This window comes from Diabrotica undecimpunctata, chromosome 3, assembly GCF_040954645.1.
Source record: "Diabrotica undecimpunctata isolate CICGRU chromosome 3, icDiaUnde3, whole genome shotgun sequence".
In the NCBI taxonomy this organism is placed as follows: Eukaryota; Metazoa; Arthropoda; class Insecta; order Coleoptera; family Chrysomelidae; genus Diabrotica; species Diabrotica undecimpunctata.
The window spans coordinates 113,256,641-113,275,966 of NC_092805.1; the positions used below are offsets into that span (position 1 = coordinate 113,256,641).

General features: G+C 33.1%; 2 protein-coding genes across 6 annotated transcripts in view; one reads left to right on the top strand and one right to left on the bottom strand.

Moving 5' to 3' along the window:
- LOC140437245 (uncharacterized) overlaps positions 1 to 3,180 on the bottom strand; it is a 46,600-nt gene extending 43,420 nt beyond the window's left edge. Inside the window, exons 1-2 of one of the 3 annotated variants that reach the window (XM_072526650.1) lie at positions 2,714 to 2,864; positions 1,759 to 1,989 (exon numbers count right to left, since the gene is read on the bottom strand). In XM_072526650.1, coding sequence (XP_072382751.1) covers positions 1,759 to 1,945 — 187 coding nt within the window. In that variant the 5' untranslated portion in view covers positions 1,946 to 1,989; positions 2,714 to 2,864. Of the gene's footprint in view, positions 1 to 1,758; positions 1,990 to 2,663; positions 2,865 to 2,896 lie in introns of those variants that run through there. The other 2 variants (XM_072526651.1, XM_072526649.1) reach the window with 2 other exon arrangements.
- The window catches only part of rempA (intraflagellar transport protein rempA), a 108,779-nt gene continuing 90,151 nt past the window's right edge, over positions 699 to 19,326 (top strand). For 2 of the 3 annotated variants that reach the window (XM_072526648.1, XM_072526646.1), the window contains exons 1-6: positions 3,481 to 3,683; positions 3,825 to 4,052; positions 7,870 to 8,143; positions 8,204 to 8,470; positions 12,895 to 13,482; positions 17,031 to 17,279. In XM_072526648.1, coding sequence (XP_072382749.1) covers positions 3,537 to 3,683; positions 3,825 to 4,052; positions 7,870 to 8,143; positions 8,204 to 8,470; positions 12,895 to 13,482; positions 17,031 to 17,279 — 1,753 coding nt within the window. In that variant the 5' untranslated portion in view covers positions 3,481 to 3,536. Of the gene's footprint in view, positions 1,351 to 3,480; positions 3,684 to 3,824; positions 4,053 to 7,869; positions 8,144 to 8,203; positions 8,471 to 12,894; positions 13,483 to 17,030; positions 17,280 to 19,326 lie in introns of those variants that run through there. The other variant, XM_072526647.1, reaches the window with a different exon arrangement.

Genomic DNA, 19,326 nt, shown 5'->3' on the forward strand with positions numbered 1-19,326 from the left:
GGTCCATGATATTCTCAGGATTCTGCGATACATTCACAGTTCAAATGCCTCTAATTTTTTGGTATCAATCTTTTTCAACGTCCATGACTCCATTCCGTAGAATGGGTACACTATGAACTCTCAAAACAATTCCATTCAATAAATATCGAAAGAATAACTAAAATTATAGTTTCTAAATAACTAAACTTTCAGAACAATGAAAGACTATTGGAGATTTGGAGCTATAAATAATCAAGGGCAGCAAGAGATGTAATTTCGAATTATACCAACTCTTTAATGAATTAGATGTCATAACGTTCATTAAAATACAGCGACTTAGATGGGCTGGACACATAATATGAATGCCTGACAATATGATTGCTAAAAAGCAGACAACTGGAACAACTATAGGAAGAAGCAGAGACCAACTGTGAATTAGGTGGTTAGATAGAGTTGAGACTGACTTAGGGATATTAAAGATCAGACAATGGCAGCATGTCGCTAAAAACTGAAGAGAATGGTGACAAATCTTAGAGTGGGCCAGGATCCACAAAAGATTGTCGAGATAAAGATGATGATGATGATCACCTTTTTATCACCCTGTTTAACCCTGGTCTGAAAAAAAAAATAATTGTTAAAGTAACAAAATGAAAAACTGAAAAATTAACTAAAATTTAAAAAATATTTGATTTGGAAGTGAAAAATATTGGGTAAAACATATAAATCAAGAAAAAACAAAATATATGATACTGGGTGACACTCAATATCCAACAAATGTACAACTAATGGTTGCTGTACAGATAGAAACATTTTATACCTTTATTGAGTTTAAAACTTCGCTTATCAAGGAGTTACAATAGATGAATACAGCATGAGGTTAAAGAGATAAACTCTAGAATATCAAGACGAACAAAAAGTATGGAAGCCTAAAGACACTAATGAAGTCAAAATGTTTTCCACAAAAAAATAAAACATGAATCTATACAATAACATTAAGACATACTGTTAACTCTTTGCTAGTGAAACTTATCTTCTAGGAAAGCCAGATGAAGAGACATTAGTCACATTTGAAAGAAAATGTCTACAGTGGAGAAAGATTGCTGGAAGGAGATACCTCCTTCTGAATAAACAAAAACAAAGACTAGACTAGGCCAGGTCTACTGGATAGATGCCTAAAATGGTCCTATTGAGAGATGCTCTTACCAAAATAAGAAAGGTAACACCTAGGAAAAAGTCATAAGACAATATGTAAAATAATCTAAGAAAAATGAATGTCAAAGACTAAAAAATGCACTGGATAGGATGGAATAGAAGACACTAGTGATGGTACATGTTTTGAGAATACTTTTTAATGTCATGTATTTAAAAATGGTTAGTATTTAATTTTATTTGAGAACTTCTTAGTATAATCATGTATATAGGCATTATTAAAAATTGTTATAGCAGTTCTACTGATAATATATGATTAAATATTAAGTAAATATGACAATTAAGTTAAAAGAATATAGTATTTTTCTGTAGATGACTTTTCAAATACACTTATAAGCGCAAATAAAACAAATTAATCTAGAAACTCTCATTATTTTGTAATTCTGAAGTCCTCAATTGTATGTCATTTAAATTAAAAGTATATACCACAAAGCACTTTATTAAGGATAATGTAACTTAACATATACATAAAAGTTCCAATGTAAGGTGTAGTTGCCTATAGATTTTCACAATATTTTTTAGCCATCGTATAGTATATTATTATAAATAAAACAGAAATTAAAAAAAAACCTGTATTTTGTGACTCTCTTGTAGTATAACGAGAAATTTGGGAAGGTGCATCATTACTTTCCTCTTGAACAAAATTAATCTGAATATTCTCTTTTACATCATCTTCCTCTTCTGTATCATCATCTCTTTCTACATGTTCGTCCTTATCAGTATCATATTGCTTTTCCAAATCATCCTCATTTTCCATATAAATTTTCTCTTGGTTGTCATTATAATGGGTCACATTTACAGCTAAAATCGAAAAATGTTTTTGTGTTTATCACCAGTCTTATACATATGTTTAAAAAATTAAATAAACCATTAAAAAATTTAAATATTTAATGTCATAATGATGTTAAATGTAGAATGCATAAATATAGCAAGGATGTTTTAGTTAACCAAAAACAATAAATTTTTATGCTAACACATGAGGTGCACAATACAAAGTTATTTTGAATCAAGTCATTGTACTGAATCAGTCAACTACATGGTAGATGAACTAGTAAAAAGTGGACAAAAACATTATGTATGGAATCTGAAGAGTTATGAGAAAACAAAAATAATTTGGTAAAAATACTCAAATAATAAAATATATCTTATATACGGTATGCCCAATGACAACTCCTTTAATTTATTATATATTCATACCAGAAATAGATTCATTGGTAGTCTGCAGTGATTCACAAAAAAGTTTTACCAGTGACATGATACTTATTCACTTTTTTTGCAAATATTTGAAATAGGTATAGTTTAAACTGGGCTGCTAGGTGATCTATTATTTTATAATTGAAATCTAGTTCTTACATCAAGGTGCTGATGTACTAAACATAAATCACCATAATAGAAACATGTACTTTTCAGGCATCTTATACATTATTAAAGATAACCTAAAAATATGTCAAATTCGAAAAATTGTCTTTTGTTACCTCTTATATGTAATATGTTTTTAAATGATTGAAAAATATTTCCATACTACCTAATAGGTATATTCTTTGATACTACATAAGTCCATTATTTACGTTAAAGGTACTTTCATTGATTTGATTTAATTCTTAGTAAGTATTTGGATCATAACCATTTATCATATTAATTAACAATTTTTTGCCAAAGCAAAATCTTCTCTGAAAAATTTAATGAAACATTTTTGAAAATCACTAACCAGTAAGTTGTAAATCCTTGTTTTCGTCTTCTTGAAAGTGATCTAAACAAACAAAACTGGAAGGTTCTGGCTGAAGATGCTGTAAACCTAAAGTTTCTATCCATTTGTCTCTAATATCTGGTTCTTCTGGAAAGGCAATGCCTACAGTGTTTTTACAATTAGGAACGAAGCATGTATCGTTCATACTTTTCAAATATTTTCTTTTTTCCTTGAAATTTTTAGTATATGAGCGGTAGACCAACGCAGAATTATAACCAATGGGATCGGTGCAAGCAGTGGACTCGTTTTAACTTATGGGAAAATCAGTGTTACCAAAGCACTTTATTACTTCGACTTCACATCAATTCAAAAATATTTGAATATAGGGAACGGTTTATAGTGGTTTATAGTCGGGTAGAAATAATATCAGATATAAAAATAAACTACTACCTGCGGATATGTAATATAAATTTAAAGACATCTTCGTAATAATTATAAATTTAATTTTATAAACGATAAACGTTGTTAATCAATTGTAAGAATAAATGTACCTAGTTGCCTGGCAACCAATTTTAAATCAAAACAAGTAGAGTACGATAGTGAATTATAACTAGGTCTGTAATATCTAGACTTTTGTCTTATAAAAAACAAAAATTTAAAAATGACTTTGTATTTTGAAAGGCCAGTTGTCTTTCCAGAAACAGGTTCTATATCTGTGAACAGCGTTTGGCATTCAAATACCCCACTTTTGGCGGTGGCAAGTTTTTCACAAGATAGGGGAGGATTTGTTATCATTTTTGATGAGTTGGTAAGCCATTAATTATAAGTTTGACAAAATTTATTTTTTCTTGTTTTAAAATTAATATATATATATATATATATATATATATATATATATATATATATGAGATGACTACAAACAGCGCTAAAAAAATGTATCTCTCTTTAGGGAGAATCGTTGAAAAATGTCAACTATCCAGTACACAGAAGTTTCCAAGTAACTGCTCTTTCTTGGCACCCGAATAAAATAATTCTTGTAACCGGGTGGGAAAACGGTGAACTCAAAATTTGGAATGGTTCTGACAAAGATTTTGCGAATGTTATAGGACCTCACAAGGCACCCATCACCTTCCTGGGATTTAGCGAGAAAGGAACACGTTTGGTATCATGTGATTCGGTAAATATATTTTTAGTTTTGATTATATTATTATGCATTCATGAAATGGTGAAAGGTGTCGACATTAAATTCGCTAATTTTTTTTATAGTATTTACTTAGCACACAAACACCAGGCCTAAAGCAACTTTGATATTCGCCAAGAAACTTTTTACGTATGCAATTAAACACTTATATATCTAGATTATGTTTTGTGTAGTATATGAATATTTTCTAATATTTATTTTATTTAAATCAGCTCATGGTAGCGTACTAAGATGTAAATTGTTTAAAATCATAGACGCTTTTAATCTTATAACACACTAACTTATCACACTAATAAAACTAATGATGTATAAATTAGTTAATTTGAATAGTTCTTTGTACAGCGAACATTCTCAAACCTTTAAAACATATCGAACTATATACCTACCAAATTAGACAACATTTTCAATAAATTTTTGCAATTTATGATCTCAAAAGACTTGGAATTAAGTATTCACACGAAACACAAGTTAAAAGAAAAACTACTTTCCCTTTTATCTCAATAAATCTGGGCTTGCATATAAATGAAGACCGTTTGCAGCTGTTTTATTAATTTTTCGAAGTCCTATTCCGATCACCTCTTTCTGGCTGTGGCACTCTTCCAATTCAACTTGCTTCGTAATTTTTTATGCGTATCTTCTGTGCATTTGTTACGCCACTGTACCCCATACCTAATAGTACAAGATCCCACTGCAGATCACACGTTTATAACGTAGTTCATCAAATTCACATTTTTACATACATTTAAAATTATGAGAATACATTGATAATAGGTTGCCAGCCAAAAAGTGGCCGCAAATATTTTTAATTCAATTAATACTAATTAATTTTTGACAAAATTTTTATTTCGTTCATTTTTTTTTTAATAAAATACATTACTCATGAGGTATGTGCATGTTTTTTATATCAAATTAAAGCTACTTTTTTCTTAATATGATGATATAAGGTTCCCTGAGAAAAAATGGTCGCAAATTAGTGTTTCCAGCTGTTAAAAATGCGAGGTATCAAAGAAAAAGTAAAAGGCAGTTAGCGCGCAACTACACTGGTTTGACAAGTATTAATATGTATATTATTATATATCTATCGACGCATGCTTTAAAAACTTACACAACTGAAACTTTAAACCAATAGCGTTACGCGCTAGCTGTGTATTATTTTATCTTTAATACCTCGTGTTTTTAACAGCTGTGAACCCTAATTTACGACCATTTTTTCTCAAGTAACCATATATCATCATATTAAGAAAAATTAGCTTTAGGTAAAATTAGATGTCGTAGCAATACAGGAAACTAAACTAACGAACACCATGAACTTAAAATTTCCTGGTTACGATATCTACAGGAACAACAACACAGGAAGATCGGGAGGCACAGCTATCCTAGTAAGAAAATGGATAATCCATAGTAATAATCCTAACCCCACAATGGAAGCAATAACAATCACAGTGCAAATGAGGAAAGGAGAAATCAAGATTACCTTCGCCTATGTAAGACCACAGGACCCTTGATAGATGACGACCTCAACGCGTTCCTAAGTATAGCCGAACATTCAATAATTATATGAGACCTAAATGCAAGATCCCCAAATTGGAATGATAGAGTTACGAACAGAAACGGAAGACTACTAAACAATTACATTGATAAAAACAACGACATCATGGCAATGGGACCGATCTAACTATTACACTTCCCAGGAAATAGACTTTCCATCCATATCGATATTGTAGTTACTAGTAACCTACGACTAAAAACAGAAATTCAAACACTAAATGAAGTAACAGCAGACCACAACCCCATATTACTGGAGTTAAGAACATGGGATAAAAGTACATACCACCGAAAAAAAAGGACAAGAAAGAAAACAAAGTGGCCCAACTACAAAAGACTTGTGAGTACTGGAATATACAATGTTCTACTGATAAACAACATACACAAGTTGGTTGATATCGCACAGAAAGCACTCAGAAACAGCACTACAGAACAGGAAACAGAAATACATATGGGAAGGTTTAAGGACATAAACCAGAACATAAAGGACAAGATAATGGAAAAGAACAGAACCAAACAAAGAGTCAGAAGGACAAGGAAACATGTGGACAAAAACAGGGCACACCGACTAAATAAAGAACTTAAAACGGCACTCCAAGCACACTCTAGCCAAAACTGGGACAACCGCGTCTAATATATTGAGGAATCAGGCGCAAATATGCAACATATTTGCAAGCTACAAAAAAATATTCAGAAATGACAGAAAACCCATCCCATCAATACACGGCGAGAATGGAATTGTCTACTCCATTTTAAAGAAACAGCCGAGGTGATAAGGATGACTCTCGAGAGGGAGTGCACGCTCAATTTTCACCCAGACTAAGATATTGACTTTATCGAACAAGTCGAAGAACAACAAGAAAGGCCCGAGGAACCAAACGAGATCATCCCTCCAACATCACAAGAGGAGATAAATAAACTATTTAAAATTAGCTCGCCAAAGAAAGCAGCTAAACCAAATCAAATAACAAATAGGGCCCTGAAATACTTACCGGCGAATGCCATAGTAAATGCGATTCTAAGATGTAGGCTCTTCCCAAATCTATGGAAGGAAGCCCATGTCATCATAATTCCGAAACTAGGAAAGGACAGCAAATTCCTGTAAAACTACAGCACAGTTTGGATTCGGTTCATAATACTCCAGCTGGCTACAAGTACTCAGACTAATGAAGTACATAGCAGCCGGCTTTAATGACAAACAATACACAGGAGCAGCCTTCCTCCTTGGGCGTAGCAAAGCCTTCGTTAGAGTCTGGCATAAAGGGCTAATTTTCAAAATGAGAGGCTCTGGATACAGCGGTGCAATGACGAGACTGATCTCTTCATACATCATACTTCAAACAACCGGAGCTTCAGAGTTCGAATAGGACAAGTCTTGTTCGAACTCGGAAACTCGGAGGCTGGAGTACTAGAGGGAACAGTATGTATATTGCTAGGTATTTTTCCATCAGTATATCAGTATGGCAACATTATTTAATATATCATATATTAAATAATGTTAGCCATTTAATTTTTTTGCGTATATAAATTTTTTATTGACTCTGAATCTTTTCCATCCAAACTAATATCGCGTAAGATTTTACTTTAACTTTAAGTAATGTTTGAGTTTGAAAAAAGTCGTTTCTAAATCAACGAAACAGGAAAAAATATTTTTTTTGCTGATTATAGAATTTTTGAAACATTATCTGAAGGCTGAAAAGGGCTTCTATTATTTCTATGTCACATCGGAATTCAAACTGATAACTCTGGGATCTCTTTAGGTGATTGGCAGGTATTATAATAATTTAACATAATACAACATAAGCTTTCATGCAAACTGCCAAGATTGGGGAATGCAGATCGCTTACGGATTTCTTTAGGTGTCTTGATCCTCTGTTTCTTATTTTTATACAACTTCCTTAAGTTTTATTTTCTGTTTGGATTAAGCGCCACCGGTAAATTTCGCGACCCATAGGCTGGTAAGTTCTGTTTTTAATTCATCGAGCTGTTTAGTTAGCTCTTTTATATCTTTAGCCCTAAGATCGGAACACTTAACTTAAACCCATGTTAGTTCTTTGAAAAATAAACTATAAAGAAGTTGACAAGCTTGCCAAACTTACTGAAGTGATCACTTACCTACTGATTTATTTGATAAATATTATTTACACATGTCTTTTATTTCTATAGAAATTTTTCCTATCAGGGATTATTACTGTTTGCCCTGCAATATCTTTAAATTTCTTTGTGTTTAAATTATACTTCTGTTTAGACAGGATCAGTTATTGGTTGGAAAGTGGACAGCCGAGGAGACACTAATCTTTCATTTCATTTGGATCTTAAGGAGTCTATCACGCACTTAACTTTTAGACGCACTGTTAAAACTCATATCGATTTTGACGTAGAAGGTCTAGCAAAAGCTGCAGTAAACGGAGACGAGCATGCTCTTGATATGTTTAGTAATTGGAGACCAAAAACTACTGCTAGAAAGTTTAAGGTACAAGATGGTGCAGATAATGTTAACTTTTTCGTCGCTACACAATCAGGTAATCTCAGATTTTTGGATATATCGATATTAGGTTAATGGGCTTTTCATTGGTTAATAGGTTCAATCTACTACATAAATACTAGCGGATCCTGTTCCGAGGTCTTTAACGCAGAGGGTATTCCCATGTCTAATATATTATACCACCCATCTAAGGATGCCATGATAGTAATGATTGAGGGTTTTACTATATGTTATTTTTCTGTGGATTACCAGGGGCATTTGTCAGAATTGGCGAAAGTAAAACTAAGTGGAAGAGTCCAAACTCGAAATGTCGGAAGTCAGGGAATCACATGGGCTGGTAGTAGCTGTTTGGCCATATTAACAGGTAAATTAGAAATTCGCATACATGGAAATGAAACATATGTAATGTTATATACTTGAAAAAAAGTTTACCTTGAAAATATTTTTTTATTTTGTCACCATCTGCAATCATAACCGTACCTAGCATGGCCACAGTATACTTATGTATATGAGGTTCGTCCGTTCGTTGTTTGCACCTGTATGTCATTATTCTTGAATTATTTTTTATATTCTACATTAAACAAAGATAGTAATATGATTGCTATTGTGTATAGTATGATGACTGGTGAAACTTTCGATTTCTGACAATAATGTCAAAATAACAGTGTTCCGATTATATATTTAGGTTTGATATTATTTAAATTTTAAATTATTTTTGGTGTCATGAAGTTATACTTTTCACAAAGAGAATTATTATAATGCAGTGGCGTACAGTGACATTTTCGGAAGTAAAAGCGATTCAATAAGGCTATAAAAAATATTTTTTTACGAGGGTTGAGATCAAAATATATACCCACTTATTAGGTATACACCTAATATATTACTTGTCTGTTAATTTACAAGGACTAAAAACAAAAACTATATAAAATTACCTGTAAAAACATGGTTTCTTTAAACTTAAAAAGTAGAGTTTTATTTAAAATTGTTTTTATACTCCGAGATATTTTCCATAAGACACAGCTTTCAACAATATGACGCTTATTTATACTTGAGGTTTATTTTCCTATCAACCAATGCAAATTTGTCTTGAACATTGTCTTAAAATTTTGGGTTTTCCGATAATTATTTAATGCACTCTTTTTAAATGGATAATAGGGCTAACTTGGTACGTCTGTCTTCGTTTGTTGAATTTCTTGTAATACAGTATTTTAATATCTACTGAAAAATTTCGTTCACTGATACACTTGCGGCTGGGATGGTTAGTACTAATTCATACAACTTGACCGCTTCACACAGGGACTTATTTAAACCAGTAGTGTTTAAAAAATTCAAAAGATTCCTGGGTATTTCTTTATCACTAATGTCAGTTGTTTCATAAACGACACAACTGAAAATTCAACTGAGCAGCAGTAAAAGTTTCAGCATCCCATTTTTCTTTATTATTTCAAATATCTTGAAAAAAAGTCTACTAAACTACATTCGTTTTACATATTCTCATCCGTCAACAAACGCACGTGAAAGCCAAACAGGGTCGTACTGGGGTATATTATATAATTTTTAAAAATATTTACTTTTGAAACTATTAGTGTAAGAATTTCTTGAAATTTAATCACTGTGAGCAAAATTTAATGTTCCATTGAAGGAAAATGTGCTAAAATCAAATATTCAATAACTGAGAGATACATAACAAACTAAACATTTTGAATAAAAAAACAACACGCTACAATTTGAATTTAAACAGACTGGCAAGTTTGGATCTGTAACATGAGAATCCGTCTGGCTTAAGGTAATAAATTATATTTAATAGTCTCTTGACGAATGAGAGGGTGAATATCAACACGTGCTCATGTTTACAGATGGAAATTTGCTAAATGAATAAACTTTAACGAATCACGGTATTGAAACATTGTGTGCACTAAACGTCCATTGTAGTTTCATCTCGTCTGAGCAACTTTGGGAAACCTTTTCTGAACGTGCATATCCAAAGCATGCGTTCTTTTTGATGATTTTGAAAAATAGGGGACCAACGTCGAAAAGAAAACTTTTTTAATATTATCCATGCCTCGAGATAAAACCAAATTTAGTCTGGGTGCTAAACAGTGAACGAAAATTGCATGTTCATGTTTTTCCTTTATTTTAACTTGAATACCTGCTAACTGATCAGCAATTACCGCAGCACCATTATAGCTCTGGGCAAGCTTGGACTCACATTCTAATTTCGAAATAGTATCATAGACGTATATATTAACATATACATAACATATACAGTTTGTAGAGCTAAGTCACGAAAACATCTTTTTTGCGTTGTTTGCTGTATCTCTGTCTTACATCAAGTAAGTATAGTAACGGTTTTTTTGGTGGGGGTGAGAGAGAGTGAGGAGTTTTAATAAGCTACGAGCCCTAACATCTATATGTTGGAACAAGCAGTTATTTTGCGAATATAGCATCATTGGTAGATACAAAATAAAGATGAGGCCAAGAAAATGGTACATGAGGTTATTTTATCACCTCATTGACATAACTGTATTAAATGCTTGGCTTCTTTATCGACGATGTAATGAAGGCAAGCCAAACCCTTTAAAACTTGCACAATTTAGAGTTGACTTAGCATGTACACTATCTACTATTGGCTCACAAAATGCGACGAAAAGAGGACGACCATCTTACTTGCAACAACAAATCGATTTTAAAAGAAAAAAAGCAAATGTTGCTCCCTTGCCACCTCAGGATATCAGATTAGACAACCTAAATCAGCTTCCCATTTAGAACAATACACGGCTACGTTGTAAGAATCCTCTGTGTGAGAATCAAACTTTTGTAGTGTGTGAAAAGTGTAATACAGCTTTGTGTTTAAACAAAAAAAAAACTGTTTCAAAACCTTTCATAAATCTTAGTTACTTTCACTTTACTACTTTATGCTGTGCTTCTTTGTGCGCAATGATGCATATATGCATCGCCAATAAAATATCAAATTATAAACAAAATTTTGATGGTTCAAAATTTGACGGATCACAAACAACTTAAAACATAGCTTCTGCAGTTCGTTCTGCTAGTTATGTTCAAAAATTGTAAAAATCGCTCTTGAGGAATACCATCAACCACATAGTGCACAACAATGGATAACTGACAAAAAATAGTTACATCTGTTGTTTCATTAAGTGCAATTGAAACATCTTTTTTAATCTAATTTTTAATGCAATCCATTACAACGTCAGCAGTGCATTTAATTAGATCATTTTGGATTCTGTTTGAGGTATCTCGAAAATCTGTCGAATTAATAAAATGATTTTTAAAGTCTCATCAAATTTTGTTAAAAAATTTACAAGGTCTATATAATTTCCTTGATTGGCTAATTGATTTATTTCATTATGACCTCTGAAACTTAGTTCATGCTCTCGTTTTAACACATCCCTATTTTTTTAACCTTTCATTGTGAAGTCTCTGGCTTATTTTCAAATGAGTGTCTAAACTATGTTCAATGCGATATGTTCCGAATGTTTTTTCTTTACTTGTAGCACTTAATTGGCTCTTACTATTTACATGGCGTTTAAAACTTTTGTGAAAATTCCAATGTGTTTTTTTGCTTGTATTAAAAAGTAAACAAGGTCAGCAAAATAATTTTGATATATTTTGCAGCATGTTAACCATTCACACTTCTCATAATAACCCATGTGAAAATGTTTCTTTGCCGATTTTTCAACTTCTGTCTCTAAATTAATGGGGCCCATTGACCTACTAGATGTAGGTTCACGATGTTCAATTTCTCTTGATAACTTCGACTTAAAAATCTTTTTTTAATATACAACACACAATACAAACACAGTTTTCTACATTGTTCACAAACCCATACGACGTTCCTTCACTCGTTCCTTCCATTGCGGAAAAAGATAAACAACAAAGAAGAAAAGTAGCACAAAATTTTCAATTTCTTCAACTGTCAGCCGTCACCGATCGTACATCGACTGTTACTAAATAAATAAAGGCGGAAGGCGGCCGAAAAATTCCCGCGTAATGTACTTAACATAACTCGTGGGTGAGTTGAGTTGATAAGCGTGTGTAAATACTCCACAACTATTTTTGAAACTAGTCCTGATTTTGCAGGATCTAAATTTTACAATTGTTTGCTACTTAATATGAAGAATGAAAATAATATTAAAAAATTCAAAAATAAATTAAAATCATGCTTGATCCAATTATGCGTTTACAACCTAAATGATTATTTTGACTTAATAAAAGACTACAGGGAATGAGGACCGACGGGGTTCAGATACGCTCTATATTGCATATCTTTTTTTTATATTAATCTATGTTTTGTTGACTATGTTTTGTGTAATTGTCCTATATAACTTGTTGATTATGCTTTATGTAACTATATGACTTGTCCTATATTACATTGCGATCTCATTGGATTCAAAAAGAATATTCTATTCTATTCTATTCTATATCGGTAGTGGATGCGGCAGTCAGCCAATGCTCGAACCATTTTATGATAATCTATAATTTCAAACGCCTTTTCCCAGCCTACGAATATAAGAAAGATAGACTTTTTGTATTCTTTGGACTTTTCTATTAGCGTTTTAACAACTTGTATATGATAATTTGTTCCCTATATGGAGCGGAACCCAGCCTGTTCGCACGGTTGATAACTATCCAGTTCGTTATCTTCATGAATAGTTTGTATGTATGGGAGAGCAAACTAATAGGTTTGTAGTTCTTTAGGTCTGAAATAAATCTTAAAAAGAATACTTCTAATTAAATCAGCATGATTGATTATTAAATTTTTTTTAGGTGACCTAACAGTTCGTGTTTGGGATATAGAAACAAATGACAACTATGTTCTACCTACTCAAATGAAATTATACGACACGCAAGACAAATACCACACTGTTAATGAAATATTTACGTGTATAGCATACTGTACATTAAACCAAACACTTTGTGCTGGCACAAATATCGGCCGAGTGTATTTTTGGGGTAAAAAACATAATTTTACTGATCTCGAGAATCCCGAGGATGTTTGGGATCTAAATAATGTTAATTCAATAAGCGGCACTATAAAACAGGTGATCTGGGGTTCGCAAATGCTCAGACTACCTTTACTTAGCGTCAACTGCGTCACTTCAGTATACATAATGAAAGAGCAGAGCATTTGCAGCACGTTTTCGGAAAGAATTTGGGCAACGCAAAAAACTTCGAGTCAAGTGCTGGTTGAGAGTGACAAAGGAGATTTTTTATTACAATTAGATTCTCAAGTTACTGACATGTCGATTTCTGAGGAGATTTTAGCTTTTACTGATGGAAGAAGTATACAATGTTATGATATTGTTTGGGACAGTGTTAATATTGACAGGGTTAAAAGTTCTTTAAACGAAGGAGGTAAGTTTTTCTCTTAAGGTTTTTTAGTTTTTAACATATCATTTCAACGATTTCGAAGACATTCATAACCGGTTTGTCAGCTTATTTACATAAATAATTTCCAATACATAGAAAAAACTAACTACTAAGCATACTATGATCAGTCTCATTTTGTGTCAGTTATTTCGAAACTTTAAAAATACAGAAAAACGAATACCAGACCTGTGGGAAAATGCCGAAGTAACACTCTTATACAAACAAGGAGACACCGCTAATATTGAAAACTGCAGACTTATAAAAATATGTTTTCACAGTTATACAAATTATTAAATTACGAATAATAACTAACCGCATTATACAAAAACTTGATTTATATCAACCGGTTGAGGAGGACGGATTTAGAAAAGGGTTTGATACTATTGATTACCGGCAAAACATCAGAAGACTGATTAAAAAAACCACAGAATATACGGCCGGTTTCCGAAACGTTATTCAAATCTCCAATCATGTAATCAAGTATCACATTTGATCAATTGTTAACAAGCGATAGGTTTCCGAAACGAAAATTATGGTAAAATTACGTGATCACCGATTATAGATTATTTGACATACGATTTTACATGGAAACAGTAGAATCAATTGTAATCGTTTATTATTTCTGTACGAATTGTTCTTTATCTTGCACTAAATTAAGAAAGTAATGTTGCTGTTTCACTTTACCATCATTCCTGTTTATGTGTAATCTGCATTCTGAAAATCAACAAACAAACATAACCTAACTAACTAATAATTTTGTGTCGTTCGTTAATGTTTACCAATTTGTCATTTATCATCTTTAATTATTAAAATGAACCTTTGTAACAATATTTTTGGGTTCTTTCTAAACAACAGCTTTTTATAAAGTACCTTAGGTTTATGTATCTTACAACGTAACCAAAGATTTTATTTTATTTACTTACAACCACAGTGTTACAACTTACAACAGTTACAACCATTGGTACATAACCAAAGATTATAAGATTAATCATCCAAAAATCTCAGATTACCTGACAAGCTAGTATGACAGAAACTTGACATAGATAAAACGATAATTAGCGTTTCGGAAACCCAAAATACTTCTGACAGGCTGTTAATCATCGATTATTTGCTTGTTAGATTAGTTAATGTGTGTTATGTGATTGAAGTTTGATCGATGTTTCTGCAACTCAAAATGCATTTAATCGACTGTTAACAGTAGATTACCTAATTTTGATAATGATCAGCCTTTCGGAAACCGGCTGATAATGTACCATTAAATATGGCACTTAATGGTCCTTGGTACGTTTTTTCAGCCCTGAGCGGTGCTTGAATAGACTCACGATATACTACATCCATTAAAGAAATTTACAATCAGGCCACATTATACGTCAAAATTGATAAACACCTTTCTCTCCAATTGTGGTTCAGCCCAAATCGAGCCTTGCCTCCTCCAAACTATGTCTCCAACCTTGCCGGTCCCAACGTTCTCCAGGTTCTCACGTCTAGCAAATTCCTTTTGGTCTTGCGCCCTGCATTTTACTATCTAGAGCTCTTTTTGATAATCTTTCGGTCTCCATTCTCACTACATGACCAGCCTATCGAAGTTTCTAAAGTTTAACGAATTCTGAGATCGGTGCCTCTTTGAACAGTTGGTAGAGTTCATGGTTGTACCTGGATCTCCACACTCCGTTTTCGTTAATAGGTCCAAATATCTTCCTTAGGACTTTTCGTTCGAAGACTTCTAGCTTTCGTTTTTTGTCTTCTGTCATTACCCATGTCTCGCATCCATAACGCAATATTGGTATGATAATAGTTTTGTAGAACCTGATTTTCGATCTCCACACTTCGTGTGTGATTTTGGAGCGGAACACATGGGCGAGTGAAAAGTAAGACATAATGCTAATGTCATCGGCATAGGCGGCAATCTGTATTGATTTATTTGTTAGATTACCTCTTCACATATTCAGCTGTCTTATCACATATTCAAGAGTCTTGAACCCTCTCCTTGCTTTATTTAATTCTTTGACTATTCAAAAGTTCTCAGTGAGCTCCTTTTGTACTCTGACTTTTGTACTCTTGTTGCCTTTACTAGTCAGATGTATTTTGGGGGATGCAATATTTGATATAACTTTTGTCAATTAATTGCGTCGTAGGCCTATTTGAAATCTATGAATATGTTGTGTACGTCAATGTTGTATTTCCACGGTTTGTTTACAATTTGTTTCACTGTGAATAGCTGGTCAGTTGTAGATCTTCCTTGTCGGAGACCGGTTTGATATTCCCCGACAATATTTTCAGTTAGTGGTTGGAGTCGTTTATTTAGTATATAAGTAAAAACTTTGTACGTTGTGCACATGAGGGTTATGTCGCGATAATTTTCGCATTTCAGTTTATCCGCTTTTTTATAGATTAGGTATATAATCACGGTTTTCCAGTCGCTAGGAATATTTTCCTCATTTCAAATATTGTTCATAAGCATATGCATTTGTCTTACTAGGTGTTCGCCACCTAATTTATATAGCTCAGAGGGTACGTTGTCAATACCTGGAGCCTTATTATTCTTCTGTGCTTGTATTGCTAGTTTAGCACGTTCACCGTCGGGGTTTCTATATTTTCTATGTCTCCCTCAATGTGATGCATGTCAATATGCTCTTCATTTTATTGCGTCCCTAGTAGAGTTTGGAAATAGGTTTTCCAGACTGATTTCTTTTGGATCACTGGTTATTTGTCCTTCTTGATTTCTGCGTATATTTGTTCGGAGTTTGTATCCTTCTCTTAAACTGGGTAGGTAACATAGCTCTAACGGGAAAATATACCCGGTAAGGCAAATGGCACAATTTATATATAACAGACAGCTAAAGCCCTGCAGAAAAGAAGCAGAAATCAGCTTAGAGTCGTAACAAGCTTTCTTACTAGACATGCGCCAGTAAAGAGATACCTGCATATAATGGAACTGTTTCATAAAGACTTAATCTACAAACTCTGTAGCAGAGGACTTGAAACAGTCAGCTATATCTTGCATATGAGGCATGAGATCGCAGGCAGGTGATGCGAAGCATGAGAAAACACTTTTAGAAGACTGTCGTGTGACTCGAAAAATATATGGCACCCATCTTCTAGACCGATGTAAGCTAGTACAGAATTCTAGAATCTTGGAATGGGTATTATGAAGAAACTAGGGTCACAGTATGAGTCATCCTAAAAAATATAAACCTTTGCATCTCATTATAAGGGAACGGTTTAAGGAAAACGTAGTCGCGGCAAAAGAAGAACATCATGAACTCAAAATTTTAAGACAATGGTAGCGAAAATGGACATTATTATTAGAACTTCTGTCAATAAAGCCATGATAGCGAATGTGGTAGCCAACATGATATCCAACGATTGACAACGGCCATGGATATAAAAGAAGAAGAAGATACATATTATATACTAATTTAACATTTTTTTTCTTTTTGTTTAAAATTTTTCAGTAGAAGCTATAAATGAAGACTCTGTGAAAGAAGACTTTTCTAATTAAGTGTCCTGAGTAAAATATGTTATATTTATAGGTAATAAAGATTTTTCGGTTCGTCGTTTGTCTACTTTTACCGCCGAGAGGGACTCAATAATAGTGTATCACAAGAATATAATAGCGATGGATGCAAAATCAATTTCGATTTTCTCTACAATGGGATCAATATTGTTTACAATAGCTGCTGGTATGAATGAGGGTGAAAATATCGGCATGGATGTCAGCTCCAATTACTTGACAATATTCACTATGGAGGGTTTCTTGAAGATATATGATTTATCAGTAGGTAAGCTTGTAAATAAAAAGGTAGAATTTCTGGTATTTATTGCAACAAAAACTTATATACCTATGGTATTTTAATTATAATTCTGGTTCATTCCTATTAAATATAGTGGTTAATATAGGAATATTACATCTATTATTGCCCTTTTTTATATATATCTCTATCTTTTTAATCAATGTAACATAATGCTCATATTGAAGCTGAGTAAGTACTGTTCTGACGCTGTTTACTAAAAATAAGTTTAGGTACTTTAAAATAATGTTATTTTTACATTTCGATTCCCACTTCGGATATCGTTCTCATAATAAAAAACATTAATGTTTTGTATTTTAATACCGATTTCCGAAGTAGAAATCGAATTGGATCGTTGTGGATCCCAATACATTAGTTTGAGGTTTACCTTGATCTTCAGATTCTCTTTCCATGTTCTCAAAGAGACAATCTGTGGCGTAATCACTGGATGTATGTAGTACATACATCCAGTGATCCAAAAATTTTAGAATTATTAAAATCGTATAACGTATGTCCTCAAAGTATTGGCATAAAATTAATTTAATTTTTACAAAAACAAAATAATATCAAGTAGCCTTTGGAAACAAAAATTTGTTTACTTTATTTACTGTCAGTTGAGATTTGTTTATTTTGGAGTTTTCTCTTTAAGATGTAGTATACATCAACAATAAAAGTCTCGAGAAGTTGGATGGGCAGGTACTCAAACCTGAAATCTGTCTAATATTCTAACATAAAAACATTTCACGCAAAACGAGTTATAGAACAATAGCGTAGTGCGAGCATGGTACATGTGTGAATCTCCCAAAAAGTGAAAGGCCATGAGCATTTCCTGTACAGAGCACAGAGAAATTAGTAAGAAGAGCAAAAAACCAGGTTGGAATGCCAACGGGGAGACTACAGATATTCTAAGAGTAAGATACCGTTAAAATTAAGGACGAATGGTCTTAAATATTGAAAGAGATCTAAGTGCCTCAGATACTCTCAAGTGCATCTCGTTCGTATGCCAAGATACTGTCGTCAACTGAGGTTGGTACACTTTGCTAATGAAAAAAAAAATGATTATTTAAGATAACGAAAAGTATTTCACTTTCAGTAATTCTGAAATGAAGGGAAACGCTGGATTTTATACGGATAACGTAGAGAGATGCGCTGACAATGTTAGATATAAACATAAAGCGAAATTTGGAGATAAAATCCCTATCAGATGCGCAATGTCTAACAGAGGTATATCCCAAGCATTTGTGGGAAGAGTGAAGCTTTCAATAGTCAAAGCTATATTGATAACTAACTTTCCAAATTGCTTCAGTTTGTTCACCAACATTATGCTAATGACGATATCATATGGCTTTGGCCAGACCTAGCATAATACCATTATTCAAGAGATATCCAAAACTGGCTTCGGCAATACCACATACCTTTTGTTTCCAAAAATTATAATTTTCCAAACTTGCCACAGGTTCGCTCCATAGAGGATTTTTGGGTTTGACTAGGAAGATTCTAGATTCTAGGAAACTAGGAAGATTTATCATGGAGGCTGAGAAGCCCATGAGAAAGACAGAATGTGTTACTCCACATACGTTACTATAGTTAAACAGTGAGCATTAAAATAGATGGCAAGTTGACAGATCCTGTATCAATTCAACGCGGATTACGACAGGGATATATATTTTACCCTCTTCTTCTTACTATATAAGCAGAACAAATTTTCAAAAATGACCTAGAGACGTAGACACAGGTATTCTAGTGAATGAAGAAAGAGTATTATTAATAGATATGCGGACCACAAAACAACAATCAACAAAACAAGTAAAAAATCAAAAAATTGAAAAGTCGAGAGCTATTTCTATCTGGGTAACAACGTGAATAGCCGACTGAATCATTCTGTACAGATAAAATATCGCATAGCAAAGGCCAGGTTCATCATCATCATCAACCTGTATGCACTCACTGCTGGACATAGGTCTCCCTCAGCTCTTTCCATCTGTCTCTATCTTGTTTGGCTTGCAGCCAGTTATTGCTAACACGCCTCAGGTCGTGA